This window comes from Lemur catta, chromosome 1 (assembly GCF_020740605.2).
Source record: "Lemur catta isolate mLemCat1 chromosome 1, mLemCat1.pri, whole genome shotgun sequence".
In the NCBI taxonomy this organism is placed as follows: Eukaryota; Metazoa; Chordata; class Mammalia; order Primates; family Lemuridae; genus Lemur; species Lemur catta.
In genome coordinates this window covers 182,562,007-182,581,502 of record NC_059128.1, presented here as the reverse complement: position 1 = coordinate 182,581,502, position 19,496 = coordinate 182,562,007, and the positions used below count along the sequence as shown (strand labels likewise).

The following is a 19,496-nucleotide window of genomic DNA, read 5'->3' as shown; positions in this document are numbered from 1 at the left end:
TTCAAATAGCCTGGGCAAATTTCTAAAACAACTGCAGGACCATATTTTGCTAACCTCAAAATAGTTACACAAGGCCTAAATAAATAATTTAAATTGGAATTGAGTTATTCCAGGAAAAAAATATGTAGTTATCTTATTCTAGTCAGCCTGATAGTCATCAGGTTTATCCTAAAAAATAGCAGCTCTTGTGTTAATCATTAAATAATGACTCATTTTGTGAAAGATACAAATATTTAAGGAATATAAAGAAACAATGGTTTAAATAGGTATTGGCAGAAATTTCTGACTATATGACATTGAGATACAGAACTGATCTTGGGTAGATACAACTGAGGATGGTTCCCCAAGTTTTCCAAAGGGGTGCTACTGCAAACACCCACTGTTCAAGGACATAACTTCACATTATTTTTGTCTTAAGCTTAGTTCCCTCCCTCCATTCATCCATAAGCTTTTATAAGTTTTGGACCCCATCCTACCACATGAATTTGGCCCATGGCATTTTACTTCTTGACTAGAAAAAATTCCCACTGACTAACAGTTTTACCTTTCCCTAAGACTGTCAGTTTCCATCAGCCCTACCTCATAAAACAGGAAGCTAAATAACCACTTCTGTTGGAAATATGGCATAAAACAAAAAGAATAGCAAAAAATTGTAACAGCTTATTGAATATCTAGTGTATACCAGGCACTGTTCTAAGTGGTTTAAATTTATTAATTTATTTAATTCTTAAAACAGTCCTATGGTTCTATTTTTAAACGCATTATAAAGATTAGAAATCTGGAGCACAGAGAAGTCAAATAACTTACCCAAGATAATACAACCAGTAAATAGTAGAGCTGGGGTTTGAGTCCATCTTACCCAGCTTCAGAGCCGATGTTATTAACCCCAAAGCTAACCTTTTGTACATCTGCAATTCTACTCAGAAATGGTGTGAGAGTTAGTAGTTTCTGCAAATTCTGTTTAGTGTATTATAAATGTTTTGTACACAGAGCAATATAACTATGTGACTGTCCTAGATAAAAGTAGTATTTTAAAAGATTTGTTTGGCTTGCTCCATATTCAATTTTTTTAACTGCAATATTCTTTTAAAAAATTCATACACCAAATGCTAACTGCCATATAGGAAATCAAAAGTGATGACGATTACCAAACACCACTCACTTTATTTATAACATTTTCTCTCTTAGCATTGACACTTTTATTTCTGATGACAAAATCCTCCTCAGGGAGAGATCTTACTGATTTTATTTGTACCACTCCATCTTACATTTTTAAAAGGGTAAAATAAAACATTAAATTGCCAAGAACATATCCAGGATAAGGGTTGGGAGGAGAAAAGTTAGTACTCAAGTATCTAAGTTATTTCACCTGTAAAGGATTTTATGATGAGTTTTACTTTTGTTAGTTAATACATACTGCTTCAATAATATCCCAAAATTACTACCTAATTCAAACTCCCAGGATGAACTGCCAAAATAAACTGAAGGCAGGTACTAGGAAATAAGAAACATAAAAAAAAGGTACTTCCAGGGTAAGTGAAGTAAAACAATGTTTCCATGCCCAAACTGTATGCCAGACCCAGATGTAATTCAGGCATGCATATCCATGAAAGCAAAAGATTAAAGAGAATTATAGGGAGTTAATATCATGTAATTCCTGTTCTAGTGTAATTTTTACAGTAATAGCAAAAGTGTGCGTGTCTCTGTGTGCCTTTCCATCTGTGTGCATTTTTGTGTGTCCAGAGAGAGCAGGAGGAGAGGGAGAGAGCAGGAGAGGTAAGTTTACAGGCACATTTTAAAATAATAAAAGCAAAGATGGACTCTACTTAGTTGTCAGTGATAATTTCTTCTTTTCAGACTCAACCTTTTGTTCACCTTCACACTTTGAATACAAAGTGCTAATGTGTCTGGCTTAAATATGCCATGCCAAATCACTGGAATATCTGTTAGGACTACATAAAATCACCTTGTGGCAACCACTAAACTATGCTATTTCTCCCTGTAGTATACATACCATACTGATTTATTCATCATAAAAGGTATGGTTAGAGTGGAGAGGTAGTGTTATAGTCCAAAAAGAGCATTTTGTTTTGTCGTTCCTTTTGTTCTGCCAACAAAAACTGATTTAACGCTAAGCCTACTTTTCTTTGTTCTTTTTAGCATGTTTTTAATATAGATTTTGATTGAAAAATGCTTTCACCTTACTATTTCTGGGGAAATACTTCAAAAGAGTAGTAAAATTTACACTAAAAAACAAACCTCAAAGTTATACCAATCATCCCCCACAAATGATTCCGCTTTCAGACTTCTTTGACTTTCCACGTCACCCATGCAACATTCTTCACTTTATTTTCATACATTATAAATTACAATTTTATAATATCATAAATTTAAAACCATATTTTTATAACTTCTTTATATGAGGGTATATAACAAAGACATTTAAATACACATTTTTGTTCAAGTCTCTGGCATCAAAATTGAGTTTCTAGTGACAGAAATATTATTTTTCACTGTGCAAAAAAACTATCTTTCAATTCTTTAAAAATGTCATCTGCTTACAAAATTTTACAAACAACTTAGAATAAAGACTCTTATAAAGATTTCTATAGTCACTGAACAGGCTACATTGACAGTTTTAGCTCCTCCAAGTTCCTAAACCAGTCATTACAAAAATTATGTATACTCAGCTCCATGGCATCCCTCCTAGATTTGCCATAATTGGTCCCTCTGTCCCTGAGGGAGACCCCAGGGCATCCTATACTTCCTACACTGAAGCCTTGCTTTCCAATCGCTTTGGAGGCATGAGATCCTTAGAGCAATTCTTCTGCCCCATTTCTGAATCTTATTCTCCTTTATTTAATGTCGTCAAACATTTAATGTTGTCAAACATGCATTGAGTGTCCACTATTTTCCAGACACTGTGCTGGGATTGCAAATAAATATATACACATCCCCAGCTTCACAGAGTTCCAAATCCAGTAAGGGAGGCCAGACACTTAAGCACCAAGAAGTCCCCACCGTGACTAGCATTCAAGGCTAAACCCTGACATTCAACTCAGTCCAGGTAACTCTCTCATCTTAAGTCCCAATTGCTGGTTTGGGTTCTGGTTCAAAAAAGAAAGAACACAAGATTGATAACCCTACCATTGGCTTAACCAGGATCATTCCTATCATCTGGTGACCCCAATGGCAGTCAGTGACATCAGCCAAGATTGAGAGAAGTTTCCCCACCTCTTCAATGGTATTTAACACAACCACCCCATATTTAGGTCAGTTCTGATCTTTGATGCCTTTTTTCTCTTTCTCTAATGGCCTGTCCCAGAGCTTAAATAGTTTTCATAGGGAAAGCACATATAGATTCTTGGAAAATGGAAGATCATGTAATCACTAAGATCTTATCCATCTCTAAAACTCTATAGGTTTATGCTTTTCACTAAACATGCGTTTCAAGTTTGTATTTTTTAAAGAAATATTTATATCTCTGTCAACATTAATAAAAGCCACGATTTAACGGAACTCTTTATTTGTAGTTACATCATTTGATGTCCACGATAATGCAATACAATAGATACTATTATTAGCTTAATAGATAAACTTAGAGGGGTTAAGTAACTTGCCTAATGTCACATAGCTAGTAAGTGATTAAGGTGGAATTCCAATCCTGGAAGCCTCCCTTCAAGAGTTTGCCCTAAACCATGAAACTATGCTACTTCTCCCTTCAGCATACTTGTCATCCTTATTTATTCCACATAAAAGATTTGGTTAGAGTTAAAACATAGTGTTACAGTCGAGAAAGAGCAAGCATTTTTGCTTTCTAGTTCCTGTTATTGTATGTGGGAAATGTGTGTGTATGTGTTCTAGTTTTGTTTAGTTTTCCAGTCAGACGCAGGCCTGAATTCTGACTCAATCACTTTCTAGTTTGTCTGACCTTGGGAAAATTACATAATAACATCAACAATTTACTGGCTATTTTCTATATGCTAGCTATTGTGCTGAGTGCTTGGCATGTACTGTCTCATTAAATTAAATTAAATCTTCATAAAAACTCTCACAAGGAGATAATATTTTTAATATTTTAGAGAGAATGGGACTATGGCTGAGAGAAGGTAAGTAACCTTTCCAAGGTCAAACAGCCAGCAAGTGAATGGCAGCCCAAAACTGAGTTGGGAGGGTGTTTAGACAGAAGCCCTTTGAAGGCACAATGCTATGAAAAGGTTAGGACTGAATTTGGGAACTAGGGCTCACTTCCAGGGATTACAACTAATAAGGACTTCTGAGGATGGACTCTGCAGCCATGCTTCCTGGGTTTGAATCCTTGTGTTCAGCAGTGAGACCTTGAGCAGGTTATTCGAGTTCTCTTGGTATCAGTCTCCTCATTTATAAAGGTAAAATAGTAACACTAACTACCTCAAGGTGTTTTTCTGAAGAATAAATAAGATAGTGATTGTAATGGGACTATGGGTAGTAGGTAATCAGTAAATTATTATAATTCACTAAAAATATTATTTTAATTTTGAATAATTTTGATTCAGCAAGCTTTTATTTCCACATAAAAAATGAATATATTTTGTTTTTGAAGGGCCAAACTCCCCTAAAGTATTAAAAATGTTAGTATCTGTCCTCACCCCTATATCTGTCCTCCCTTTTAGATGTTCTGACCAAGTTCAGATCTGTTCTTTTATTTCTTTTCTACATGGCTATGCCTAATGAGGCTGGGAAATTTTGATTTATTTATCACCACAAAGGAAATATATCATAAAAGGCTTACATTTGACATTTCCCAATATCTACTGTAAATATTCTGCTCATAGTCCCCTGGTATGAACAGCTCTTATGCTCTTCAAGAAGAGAACAGAATAGAAGAGAGGAAACAACGGGAATGGCAAAGTATGAGTTTATGAGTTGAGTGATGGCAGAAGAGAGGAAACAATGGGAATGGCAAAGTATGAGTTTATGAATTGAGTGATGGCAGTAATCTTAGGAATTACCATGACTGGGATTGAGACCTTATTTTAAGAATTAGCACTCACTTCTAAGACTTTCAGTGAATAAGTATGTCATATTCTTTCTGAAATAAGTGTTATAAAGTCCCACTCCAAAAGTACTTAAACTGTATTTCAAATTTAACTTCCTAAAAAGAGAATTCAGAGTTTACATATTATATTAGTTTCATTTCTTGACCCAAGGGATTATAAGAGTTCTAGAGAAATACAAAAGGAAAAATATACTCTATAGGCAACCTTACAAAAAATGCTAAATACTAGTTTGAGTCTGTGCTATACATTTTTAAAAATTGTAAACTCATTATAAATGTTAAGAATAAAAGCATTAAAATTTCACTTTTCTGTTTTTACATATGAAATTGATTACCCACTTTAATGTACTATAAAGACTTCAAAACATTCCATTTAGTTATACTTTGAGGTCTAGAGGGAATAAACTTAAATACTCTCAACCATAATAAAATACTTTGTTGAACATCATTTAGTTTTTAAAAATAAGCATCTTATATCTTGTTTACCCTCATCAACCAGCCCAGACCTTTGGGAAAGTGATTGGATGCAGGTCTGGTGTAGTCTCCTGTCTGGACAGAGTGAGAAGAGAATAAGGCAGGAGGACACTGAACCACTAGTGCCATTACATTGGTTTGGCTTTGGCTACACAGCACTGGTTGCTTTTGGTGGGATCACTGGCTGTGCAAAAGCAAGTAGTGCCCCATCCCTGGCTGCTGGGCTCTTCTTCCGTGGATTAGCAGGCCTGGGTGCTTAGCAGCAGTCACAGGATCCAAGGAACATTTGAGTTTTCCTATCTACATCTGGGAGCTTGGCAGGCATTATGGGAATAAGATTCTACCACTCTGAAAATTTATGCCTGTGGATTTAATTACAGGTGCCTGTTTATTTGTAGTTGCCAAATGTGGAATTATGTATGTTGACTAGACCCCATCGCTTGTAGTCATGTCTCAGTTTGGACTCGAGAAGAATTAAAAATCTCCAAACTTTTACTATTTTTAATGTATAAGAGAAATAAGTCCAGCATTTTCACATTACCATTACAACTCTACAGAGGTAGCACGTATATAACAAAAGAGATTATTAGATTATCCTCATACAGTTCGTTCAATTCTTATACACTGATGTTATCTCTTCTTTTTGTATCTATAGGTAAAATTTCAAGCGTTAAAATATTAGCTGTCAACATTAGGGGCCCTGAATCTTCATGCACTACTCAGAGGAAGAGTATGAAAAAACATCTCTTATGAGATTTAGGATATCTGTTCTTTTGCTCATCTTAGAGCACAGATCTACTTTGTATTTGTTAAATGAAATATCAATGAGAATAAAATTTACTATAAATAGAAAAGCATCCTTAAAAAACTCTATCAAAAATATGTATCTTTCATTTTATACAGCTATTAATAAATATTTTTATTTTTCATTTTTAAAAATTAAGTTGCATTTTTGTCTATTGAAATTAAAAGGTTTCATTGTGGCATTAAGCTAACAGCCTTTATTCCAATTATAGGGAGTCAATTAAGGGATTAAGTTCATATTGAAAATAAAAGAAATGCTTGAAAAAAGAAGACATTAACTGATAGCAGGGCCAATAATGATCTCATATTAGAAGAGCTTAATATCGCCTCACAGATGAATGCCTGTGAGTGAAGGCAAGGTAAAAATAAATAAATAAATAAAGGCTTATAAATAAGTAGCAGCTACCACAAAAGGTATAACACTGAAGAGAAGATTTGAGTTGTTCACCTGATGCTGTTGATCTCTCTACCCCACCCCTCATACGCACACTCAACCACCACCACCCCACATATATCCTTCACCCAGGTAATTTAAACCCACATGGAACGAATTTTTTCCCAAAAAGTTGGATACAAATAGAGGCACGTAAAAATACGTAAGGGCAAGGGGAATAAGCCCCTTTAAAAAACTGAAAACAAAGCCCTAAAAGGAAAGAGACCACTACATTTAGAATGCTCAACAGTAACTTTTGACAAAGGACAAAATAATCCATCCTACCACTACCAAGATCTGGGCTGTTCTTCTAATTCTTTTTGAATTAATTGTGGATTTGGGAATTTGAGTTTAAAGAATTTAAGGACATGTTCATTTAATGTTTTTGGTTTTAAATATTAATACGGAGGTAAATAAAACACAGGCATTCGGTAAAATAAATAATTCTATTTCATTTTTTACCATTTTAATTCTCAACAGGATTTCTCCTACTAGATATACAATGCAGATTGTAAAAAGAAAAAAGAGCTTCAAGGGTTCCAATTCAAAGAACAGAATAAAATATTAAAAAATCAATTCAATGTTAAGTTTGATATAAATAATAAAGAATAGAAATGTGAGTATCACACAAAATTCCTAAAAGAAGTGTTTTTAATGAGTAATTCCCTAATCTAAGACTCAGATTTTGGTTCTATCTTCAAACAGAGTTCCCCAAGGACACTCTAACTACTGGTTTGCATTAAATCTATGGCTATAGGATTTTTTTTTAGCTTCTAGAACTGCTTCCTAGAGAAATCAGAATCTTACCTTTACATATCTTCTGGAGAGGTTTCTTGGTGCTTTGAAAGCTCCTGAGGTCTATGTCAAACAGCCATTCTCTTCCTCCCAGGGCCTTAGGGGCTTGGAGAAATCCCAACACCTGCTGCTACCACTGAGTGTCGAAGCTAGGAAAGTTTCGGGGTTTTGACAGCAGGATCACTGAGCCATAGCCAAAGCTTGGGAAGCTTTAACAATTGAAAGCAAGTGTAGAGGGCAACATGGTACCCAGCACGGGGCTCAATTGTAGCAGCAGAGGGAGGAATATTCCCCGCCCTCACAAGGGTTTAGAGGCAGCCATCACAGAACCCAAGATTCTGTCAATGGACAAGGCTGAGGGAGCAAAAACATGGCCACATAGCATAAAACCCTGGGAGAAGGGGAACAACTAGCACAGAGCTCAGGTAGCGCTTGAAAAGAATCACCAAAATCCCCCGCCAGAACACAAGAAGCAATGGAGAAATGCAACAAAATACATGGAAATAGGCCATTCTAGCATCCCATGAGAAAGCCAAAAACACGGATGAGGAGGGGTATGGAGATCTAGTTCTAGAAAGAAAAGTAAGGAACACATATTATAGTAAGCCTACTACATTTGAGGTTAAAAATCAAACAAGTGACATAAAGTTACTAAATCTTGTCTTTACAACCTTTACATCCAAGAAATTTACAGATATAAATAATCACAGGGTGCTGATTCACAAGGCAACAGAGATTAAAAGGCAAAGTTGTTAGGAAATAGAGGAGAAAATGGAAAGATGGAGAGAAGGTTAAACTCAACTGATTTTTAAATTGAGAAATAATTAAATTGTTTTAATAAGTACAACACATTTTATCAAATTCTTTACTTTCTGTTATGATTAGATGATGGAGACTGAAGGAATTCAATGAGATAAGAGAAGGAGAATATGAAGAAAAAGAGACAAGTGGACAAGGAGTACACAGAGATGAGAAGAACAAAAGATGAAAGAAAGAAAGGGAAAAAGAAAAGAGGAGTAAGAAAAGAAAATGTAATTAACTTAGTTTTGATGCTTTGTCAGATAAACTACTCACTAACAGTCTCCTGAATCTGTACTTCAAAATGGTATATTTTCCATGGAGACGCTAATATCTTGTTAACCTCTATTCACAGCTCTTCAACTGCTCACAAGCCTTCAGGAACTCATCTTGAGGAGCCCACTGAATATTAAATGTGAAACAGTGACAAGAGACAAACCCTAAGACAATTTTGCTTTGATCAGCTGGATAAAATCAAGTTAGAGACTCAGTATAAACTCTGACAGGACTTTAATAATCCTTAACATGTATCAAATGAAAATGATCAGGATCATTTAGGAACTCTCACTTTTTCAATACTAGAAATAAATTAACCATGCATAGTATTAACATTTCATACTTGTTTTAGAACTAGTTTTAGAATCCTATTGCCCAACAGCAGTTATGAGTGTAATTTTTGACTTTGAGTATCACTTGTATTTTTTTCTATTCTAAGGTAACCAAAATAGTAATAATATTCTATTTTACCTGGTGTCAAATAGCTCAAATAACCTTGTGTTGGGAAAAATTGATTCCTCCTCACCCATCTACAAAATATATACTGTTAATAACACATGTAATAAAAGCTGCTCTTGCTTAGGCAAAGCTCACTTATGTCTGATGGTCCCTAAGAGTCAGACATTGTTATAAAATGAAATAACCCCTGCCCTACAACATAGTGAGTACTGCCTAAGCAGACAGCATTTTAAATTAGAAAGAATTGGAATTGTATAAGGGCAGAGGATGAGGAATCTGAATTTCTCTTTAAAAATACTTTTTCATCATATAGGCAGTGTCTAAGTTTAGATGTTGGCTTGAACTAAAACTTAATTTTTAAAAATATAATCATGTCAGTGCGACAGGTTTGGACATAGAAAGACTGAGTGAGCCCCTATGGCAGAAATCAAATGGAATCTGACCTTTTTAAGGTAATAATTTTATTTTAAATAAAAAAATCAATTCCAATTTGTACTTCTGCACCTGTGTTCTCAATTTCACTCATGAAAACTATTTTTAACAATCTAAATAACAAAACTGAAACAAATTTTTAAAATGTGGAAGAGAAGACAAGGAAGTAAATAAACGCTGACAATCTGAAATGGCAGAAATTCATTCATTTGTAAAGCTTTTTAGATAATATTCTTGAATAAAAATCATATTGTTACTAAAGTATCTTACATAAGATCAGATCATCTAAACAAAGGTTGTTCAAACTTGCTTATTAAGCATCACAAGGGGAGAAATTTTTGAGAAATGTGCTCACAATTATATCCCTAGCACCTAGTTTGCCTAGCAATATAGTAGGTGCTCAATAAATACTTATTGGTGCTCAATAAATACTTATTGGGTGGTGGTGCCCCATGTGAAAAGGCATTCTTCAAAAAGTGTGTGTGTGGCGGGGCTGGTGTTGAGAGGGCTGGTCAAATAAATTTGTTAGAAGTTAAAATAAAGTTAAACAAGTCTCTTCCTGCATGACTTGTCAGAACGTTTATCATGCCACTGTAAGTTCCCAAACATGAGTGTTACAGTTTAATGAAAGATGTAGGTAAACTATTAAGTGGCACATATTTGTGTTTGATATAAATCATAAAAGGGAAATTTTATATATATATATGAGATCTCTATTCTAAGTATTCATTTTACCAATGAAGGAAACTACTTTGTATAGGCTCAAATATGTACGTATTAGCAGTTAAGTCTCCTTACTGCTAATGCCAGATATATCCTGTGCAACTATCTAATATAACCAATATTTTACTAATTTGTTTACATAATTATTGTGAACTGAAAAGAACATTCCTGGCAAGAATCAAACATATAAAAGAATTTAACTTAAAATCTATAATCTACTGTTGTGGAAAAAGGCACTTATTTAGAATTGAAAGGAGGAATAACTGCTTTCCTGCACTAGAAAGTCATTTTTTTAAAATCATTGTGGACAAGTAAAAAACAAGAGTACAGATTAAATGGTGACCAAGAAATTATATGGAAAACTATGGTCCATCAGGGTTAGTATCTTCAAATAGTGGAGCTGTGAGTAAATGTGAACTTTATTTACGGAACATATACAGGATCACAGATCCAGTCACTACTATGAAAACCAGGATTCATCTCTAAAACAAAGTGTCTAATGCACAGAATATCAGAGGCCATTTCCCTATGGATGCCATCTCAGTCCTTGAGAGAGCAGCCCTACCCAAATTATATCTTAGTAAACTGGCTCCCCATTCGCCTTATTCACTCACCAGCATCCATTAGCCAACTCCACGCTTTATCTTCAACAGATAAGATACGGCTTCTTCTTGCCATGGTGCCATGAAAAGGATCCAGAAGGTTCCCCTTAAACAACATTTCCTGAGTGACTGCTGCAGCACCAAGAGTAAAGGATATGCCAGGTCAGCCATGTCTCCTTCCCAGCAATATTAGCAGCAGCAGCAGCAGCAGAAGCTGGAGCAGACCGTTTAGACCCACCTCCTTGCAGGATGCGAGCCAAAGCATTCTTGTTTACTCTACACCTACACAGACTTTGCCTGTATGTTTGCACCTTTTCCACAGTGTCAAAACAGGTGTTTTCCTGTTATCATATTTAAAATCTGTTCCCCAAACAAGGTGATGAATATACTATTACTATGAAATTCTAAGTTTCTAATTCTATGGAAAAACATGCTCTTAAAAGTTTACTTTATTATAAGAAAGTCTTAATGAATCCTTTTCAAATTTTTCATTTAACTTCTCCACTTCCAATAAGCAAGTAGATTGCCCTAAAATTTCCTGTTAACGAAAGAAAGGATGTTAGCTTCTAAAATAAATGCCACCATGCAATTTTGGTCATTTCTTTCATAATATTCTATCTGCCTCCCTGACATAGAATCACTATTTTTTTTTTTTTTTGCAAATGCTAAAGTTTTCGTAATCTTTACAATATTCCAAAGAGATGGGGAAATATCAGCTCTTATGGTCTTTATTGTACAAAGGGAGCAATGTCTTCTTTGCATGCACATTTCATTTCCATTTTGACGTTATTGATTACTTTTCATTCCAACAATGTTCAACTTAACAAGTGGCTAGAATGTGGCTGGGCAACAGAGTTAAGCAAGTAACAACATTAATAAAGTATTTTCTTAACTGATTTATCCAGGGTGAAAATTAACAGATATAAAAAGCATCTACAGGTTTTTTTTTTTTTTGTAATTTAAATAGCTCAAAAAAGGGTAAGTAAAAAACAAGTTATTATTTTCTTAATTATTTACTTATTAGAGAAGAATTATAAGCACTCAGGCATGGATGTGTTTTCTGCACAGCATAGAATAACAATCCTTGTTACCAAAATTGAAAACCCTATATACACCGATTCTGAGTATAATGTTTCTCATGTGTAAGTACTTCACAGTATTCACTTCATCATCAAAGTATTATAACAATAAGAAAAACAGCTAATACACACTGTGTATTCATTAAATGCCAGGCACTGTTCTCAGTGCTTTACATGCATTATCCGATTTAACCTTCACAACAACCCCAAGGATCAGATATTAGTAATGCCCCCATGTTGGAAAAGAGGGAACTGAGGCTCAGTTAGGTTACATAAGTTCTTCAAGGCCACAGTAATTTGAACCCAGGTTGTATAGTTCTAGAGCTGGAGCTCTAAATCATTTCATTAAAACTGCAACATTATTTTTGTTTTCATTTATTGGTATACTGCAAGTTTATCTTTAACAAGATAGATATTAGAATATGTTTACATGAAATTAAGATTTAATAACTAATATGTATAAGATATTTATTGCATACCCTGAAATTCCATAGGCCCTTTACATGTATTAACTTACTTAAGATTTGCAACAACCCAACAAGGTAGATATGCTTCCATTTAATAGGGTATATCTGATGAATTGAGGCACAGAGTGTTAAGTTGCCAGAGGTCATAAAAATAATAAGTAGCAAAGGTAAAATTTGGATCCAGGGAATGCAGCTCCTGAAGTTGCGGTTTCATGCCCAACCTCTACCACCTCTTGAAAACTGATGGAGTGTTAGACTCTTAAAGAAAAGGAATAAGAAATGTCATCTCTAGCCAAAACCCTGTTAGGAAGAGAATATGACATCTCTGTCTCTTTAAAAAACGTAGTATGCATAAATACGTCCTCAAGCTTATATTACATGCATCCATTTCACTTAATGATATTTACCAGCTTAAGGAATTAGCAAATGTTTATGTGATTCCCAGATTTTAAAGTCAAGGACAAATTAGAATTTCACCTTTTTCTCAAGTATATCATATCTTCAGAGGCATTAACAGGAAAGTAACATTATTATCATCACGGGGTCTGGCATTCTGTTTTTTGGGATTACCATGGCTACCAGTCTATACTTATATTTCATTCCCATCCTTCACAAATAAATTTAATTATGTACAGGGCCCAGACAATAATTATGAGTTTAGAGAGCTTCAGAAATCCAAAGATCATCTGTGTGATATGGGCTGAAACCAATGTTGGAAGAAGGTACTTCCTTGAATATTCAGCAGCTAAAACAACCTTCCTTGATTTAGCTCTTGAGGACCCAAAGCCATCTGGGTAATTTCAGATACCTCAAACCAAGCAGCTAGGGCCTCACATGTGAGACTGCAAAGCCAATGAAGAATACTAAAAGCAACCTATTTCTTTAATATGGCAACCATCCTAACTCTCTGGACTAATTTTCACTATCTTCAGCTTTTTTAAGCCCTAACCTAATATAAATTAACACCTAAAAAAAACCATGAAAACTTCAGAGAGAAAATAGTTATAGTGAAGACACCTGCCCTGTCAGAATTTAGCCATAAGCTATAAGAAATACAGCCATTTGGTGGCATTTAGCAAGAAGAACTTATTTAGGTGCCCATGTGGCACAGCTTGAGGTGATGTGTTATTTGGAATTTACTTTCAATCACCATAGGAGGAAGATGACAATTCTGTACCCAATTTCTAGACAACTACCTTCTTTGCAGAATGCCTTGGGTAGTAGCGTTATATACTGCATCTGCTTAAGCTTGATTTACTCTTTGGCTGGGAACAGATTTAAATTTGTCTCAGTCTCTAATCTTAACACTGAATTTAAACAAAAATTATTCAAGAATTCTAAAAAGCACATTTTGACATCTTTTGAGTGAGAAAAACAAAGTAACCCCATAAGCTTTTACATAAGATGGATCATAAGAAATGATTTTTATGACCTTGGCATTACTAAGTGATAGACTAGGAAGAATCATGACTCATTCACGCAGTCATGTAAACATATAGAGATACAGACATAGACATATAGATTCTGACTGCTCAATTTAACCACTGCAGTTACAGTTATTTTCATTGATATGCAATGCAATCAACAACATGCAAATATAACTTTCTGATTATTTTAATAAAATTTACTTTTAAAATTATTTCAGTAGAAGTAATATTTGTAGATGAATAAGGTAACATCTTCTTGCTCATTAGCTCTTACTGGGTCTATTTCCTTTTATTTAATTCCTTGAACATGGCTTTATCTGGAAGTTAATTAATAAGCATAAACTCTAGGCCATACTTTGGTCAGAGCAGGTGAAGTTACAGTAAGCTCCCCAGCTTCTTCTGGAAGCTAAACAATCCACAATCCTTAACTAATACTAAGCCATCCAGATAGACATAAACTAGTGACCTAAAAGTGAAAAGCTCTAATTGTGCGTTACAAATTCCTGAGTCATTTTGTCTTCACAACTTTATGCTTTAAATAAAACTGGCTGAAGAAAATCTACAAGTGACTCAGTATGACTTAGTGTTTCCAAACCAGGAAAAGGAAGGACTTTCAGTATTTGAGATAAGGTTTGTTTTCTGTAGTTTGGAAAATAAACATTTCCTATTCAGTTATGCCCGAGGGCAGGGGTGTGTGTGTGTGTGTGTGTGTGTGTGTGTGTGTGTGTGTGTGTGTGTGTGTGTGTGTGTGTGTGTACACTCCCGTGAGCAGAGGAAAGAGTGTCTGTGTTTGGGTAAGGAAAGGGGATGGGAGGGAGGGAGGGAGGGAGAGGGAAAATGAAAGAGAAAAAGGGAGGAGAGAGAAAGAAAAGGAGAAAAAGAGGTTTTTTTGTTTTTTTTTTTCACAGTATTTGATGTTCATGTGAACTGGTTACTTTGTGCAGGAGTTAGAATTTACCTCAGCAAATTATGTGCATGTGAGCTATGAAAACCTTACAATTTATCATAAAATCAACAAAAAAGGCTCACCTGACTGCATACAGTAGTCACCCCTTATCTGCAGGAGATATGTTCTAAGACCCCCCAGTGGAGGCCTGAAACCACAGATAACACTAAACCATATATATACTATGTTTTTTCATATACATACATACCTATGATGAAGTTATATATAAATAAGTCACAAATTATGACAATACACTGTCAAAGTTATGTGAATGTGATGAATGTGGCTTTCTCTCTCTCTCAAAATATCTTATTGTACTGTGCCATGGGTGACTGAAATTATAGGAAGTGAAACTGCAGATAAGGGGGGACTACTGTACTGCATTTCCATGAATTCAATGATACAGAATGATGTATTCCATATAGTTGTGTCAAATAATAGAAATCTTGGGTTTCTAAATTAGATTAATTTGATATCTTTATTATGCTTAAGTCATTTTTCTGCATCTAAATGAAAGTAGCATATTTTTTTCCTGATATAATGAGCAGATTTTGTCCTAGTGTCATGCTAATAATAACCCTAGAGTTATCTACCTACTTTATTTAAAATATATTATGTAATTTGTTACTTACTGGAGTTACTAAGGGATGGCCAAGAGAAATAAGTCTCATATTTGTTAAGTATGTATACATACGTAATCCACCAAATGACATCTAGAATTACCAAGGCATCAGTAAGAGCTACCACTGAAATTGTCCATCTTCCCATGGGTTAGTTGGAAATGCATCAATCAAGCCTGTGCTCCATACTTGGGGACAGGATTATAAATTAAGGAGACAAAATCCACCTCTATGATAGGTATAGGACTATGTCTACTAGTTTGGTTAATTCCCATTACACAACTTTGGGGCAGGTATATTCTTATTCCCGTTTGAAAGATAAGAATACTCAGAGAAGTTGAAAATGTGTCCAGGAAAATCTGTTCTATGAATGTCCCTAATACCTTGCTTAGAAACTAGGGATTAATGAGATGCCACCAACACACACACACACAATATATTTACTTTCTTGTTCTCTGTTATAGGAATTGTTAAATATTTTTTATAGAGAGAGTTACAATTTATAATTTTGAGAATTTATAGAAATAATTTATAAAGAATATTTGGAAATAGCAACTCCTTTAGTTGTCAGATAAATATATTAAGTGAAAATAATAAACCAAATAGCATACATATCCCAAAACGTCCAGAATGCTTTTATTTTATCCAACACTTGAAAATAAAAGAAGCATGGCTTGTTTTGAAAGAAATATATTTTCTTTATTCACATTTGACATTGCTGTCTGAGCTAAGCCAAGTCAGCTCCTCTAAGGAGTAAACATCATGTTATTATTATAGGCTTGTCTCAATCCCTATCAGAAAATTTTCTCCATTTTTCTTTTTGTTTATTGTTAATACATACTTCATATTTTGATATTAAAATGCTACCAGTATTATTCCTTTTTTAAGGCCCACTTTAGTTCCCAAATGAGCTCATATCTGTCTTTTAGTGTTGGTACTTCCAGTTCCACATTCCTGTTTAAAATACTTCTTCCCCCGCCCCCCACCTTTTCTTTTCCCTTCCAGAAGTGACTAATCTTCCTGTTATTCTACTCTGTCAGTTTTTCCCCTGGTATTCTTTTCATGTTGCGTAACGTTTACTTTTCCCCAGCTCTTTTTATAATTTTACTACTGTCTCCTTGGTACTATCCTTCCTTTTTCAACAGATTTAAATAGTCAATATTTATATATTAGCAAGCTTTTTTTCTCAACTTCTGTGGTATTCAGATTAAGCTATTTCCTCAAGTAAAAAAGCAACTACTCTTTCAACAGACATAAATAAATATCCATTTGTTGATCTTCAAAGTTAAGTTCGGTCTAACCCTTGGAATTACCAGATACCACAATTAAAGGGCTTAGCTTTTTGTCTCCTTTCAAACTTCCTGATAAGGTGCTCTAGCAAGCAAACAGAATACCACTCCTTTTAAAGATCTCTTTCTTCCCAGCACTTCACTGTAATGTCATAAAACATGTCAGCATAGTCTTACAAACATAATATAAAGTTTCCTATTTTTCTAATTTTCAATTGTAAAATATATTTTAATTATATGCCAAGAATTTGTCTTCTATCCTAATCTCAAATAATTATAACAGCTATATCACAATATCTGAACATGAGTAAAAGAGCCGAGTTTCTTTTTGCGGAAAAACATCTGAGAAGATTTACAGAATTACAATAATTATTTAAGTAATATAGTCTAAATTTCATAGCATAGTGTCCCATGCCTAATAGAACAACAACATAAATCATAACTCCAGTTTTATATAGTGCATCTTTTGTTGTATTAAATATTATATCGTATTTATTATCTCATAATCACAGGATCTCCTGAGGAAAAGAGTGTTACTTGTCCTAATTACACTTTCTGTCCATACAAGAAACCTTTAGAAATTGTGCATTTTCTAAAATCCAAAAAAACCTTTTAAAAATACTGACAAAACACACATTATGAGATAAAGATAATTCTAAAATTTCATCCTCACTTCCTAAAAATCGAAAGTCAGTCAAATTAAGTTCAAATGTTTACTTATGCTAAAATAGCACAGAATCTTATTTACTTTTAGTCTTGGAGAATTCCTATTATTCTCTCTTCAATTCTTATTTCTTCAAAAAAATAAATTAATAAAAACTTCCTGGTTTGTCACATACAGTGCCCTAAACAGAAACATCAGATCTTTCTTTGCCTCAGCAAGAACAATTTAACTTCCAAATCCCTTTAGGTCACTATTTTAAACACTAAGGCCAAAGACTCTAAAGTCAGCTAAAATATTATTAGTTAAAATGTGTGGTATATGATACCACTTATCTAGTATAGTAAGCAAAACCAGATTTGTATACAGCAGGTCCTTTTTTAAAAAATCACAACACGAGTAGAAAATAAACCCAAACCATATGTAACCTAAACATTTATACCCCGTAATATGCTGAAATAAAAATTAAAAATAAATAAATAATAAATTAATTAATTTTTAAAAAGCAGGGTTCATAACTACATCCCCAGTTACCACCACAGTGCTTGACAAAAAATACAGATGACCAATAAATATCTTCTGAGTAAATAAATTCAATCATATAGAGGCATATTATAGTAAACAAAAAAGAAAAAAGGGAACTTCTTAGAATCATGGGATGTAATTTTATCAAAATATATTAATCAAAAAAAAATTAGGAGAAGCAATTCAAAGAATTTCTCTGTTAAAAAGTTTTTTTAAAAAATGTGTTAGAAAACTTTGAATATATGTATCACTTTATCTAGATTTCATATTATTATATCTGATTCTCAAATTTGATAAAAATCATTCATGCATTTTTCCCACTTTTTTGATATAAACTACATTTTGGAGTTGACAATTAGTTACTATTAAAAATTCTTTGTAAAAGAATTCTTGATAATAAATGCAGCAAGGGTGATACAAATCACCATTCTGTAATCCTTAACAACAGAGTTATAAAATGATCAACAATGACGTGAAATCACTGGGTCCAAGCGTGATGGAGAACTTTACAGGGGTTGGCCTGGGCTGACATGAACTCACTAACAGATTTCAGCATCATTAGAACTGGAATAACTGAAATTATGCCCTCTTGGTATAAGCCAACAGAAAGTACACAAACTTTCTAGGAAGTGTCCTCACCAAATAATAATATATAACATTAAAGTTGAACTCAACTTTAATTTCTAGTTTACCAGAAAGTAAATGTGATTAAAGAACGAGCTAAATGACAACACAGGAAAGCAATGCACTAAATTCAGAATTTCAGACATTCTCCAGGAATGTCTAAACAGAGGCATGGGGGAGGGGGAAGGGAGCAGGAATTGCTACAGATTAAAAGAATCTTAAAATATATACCACCCAATTGGAATGCACAAACTGTATTTAGATGCTTAGTAAGGGATCAATAAATATCCATCAATATTACTTAAAGTACAGAAAAATGAGTAGCATTATTCAAGTGCTCACTGAGTACCAGGCCATTATGCCAGTACACTGAAATAAGTGTATATCTTAATTCACCCTCACATCAACCCCAAGGGAGGTACTAGTACTATCCCTATCTTACAGATAAGAACACTGGGGCATAGAAAGGATAGGTAGTTTGCCCAGTTACTCACTTGACAAGTGGTATAATAAGTAATGTGAGTGTTTCAAACAGTGTAGAATGAAAATATCTGGAAATAAAATTCTACATGGCTATTCCACATAATAGAAGTATTTAAGTTAAAAAAGAGAGAGAGAGAGAATAACACTGTAGACAGTGAGTCTGCTAAGTGTTTAATAAGTGTCTGTCTGGGAGAGGAAAGGACCCTGGGTTGCAGAATTTGCCAGTTTCCATAGTGTAAATACTCTCATGATAGCCAATTTTAACCTACCAATAGGACATCACTGGACATGAAATTGGGAAGAGATCTTATGTGAGTCAGTTCCAGCACTCCACTGCCTGCAGCCTCCAACAAAAGCCATATAGATAGAGAGTGACATTAACAGGCTAATTTTATGACCAGGAGGATAACAAGTAAACTAAAGAAAAGCTGCAATGACTATATCTGTTGTTTACAGAGGTTTCTATACAAGTAACAGTCCACTTATATTTGAAATTAACAAAATTCTAAGGAGTATAACGTAATACATGAAAGGCAGTGAG

General features: G+C 34.2%; 1 protein-coding gene across 21 annotated transcripts in view; it reads right to left on the bottom strand.

Annotated features, from left to right (window-relative positions):
- The window catches only part of MBNL1 (muscleblind like splicing regulator 1), a 192,317-nt gene that overhangs the window by 98,163 nt on the left and 74,658 nt on the right, over positions 1 to 19,496 (bottom strand). For 4 of the 21 annotated variants that reach the window (XM_045539499.1, XM_045539497.1, XM_045539501.1 and 1 more), the window contains exon 2: positions 10,847 to 10,966. The exons of 15 other annotated variants lie outside the window; for them this stretch is intronic. In XM_045539499.1, coding sequence (XP_045395455.1) covers positions 10,847 to 10,852 — 6 coding nt within the window. In that variant the 5' untranslated portion in view covers positions 10,853 to 10,966. Of the gene's footprint in view, positions 1 to 7,556; positions 8,115 to 10,846; positions 14,000 to 19,496 lie in introns of those variants that run through there. 2 more of the 21 variants (XM_045539503.1, XM_045539498.1) reach the window with 2 other exon arrangements.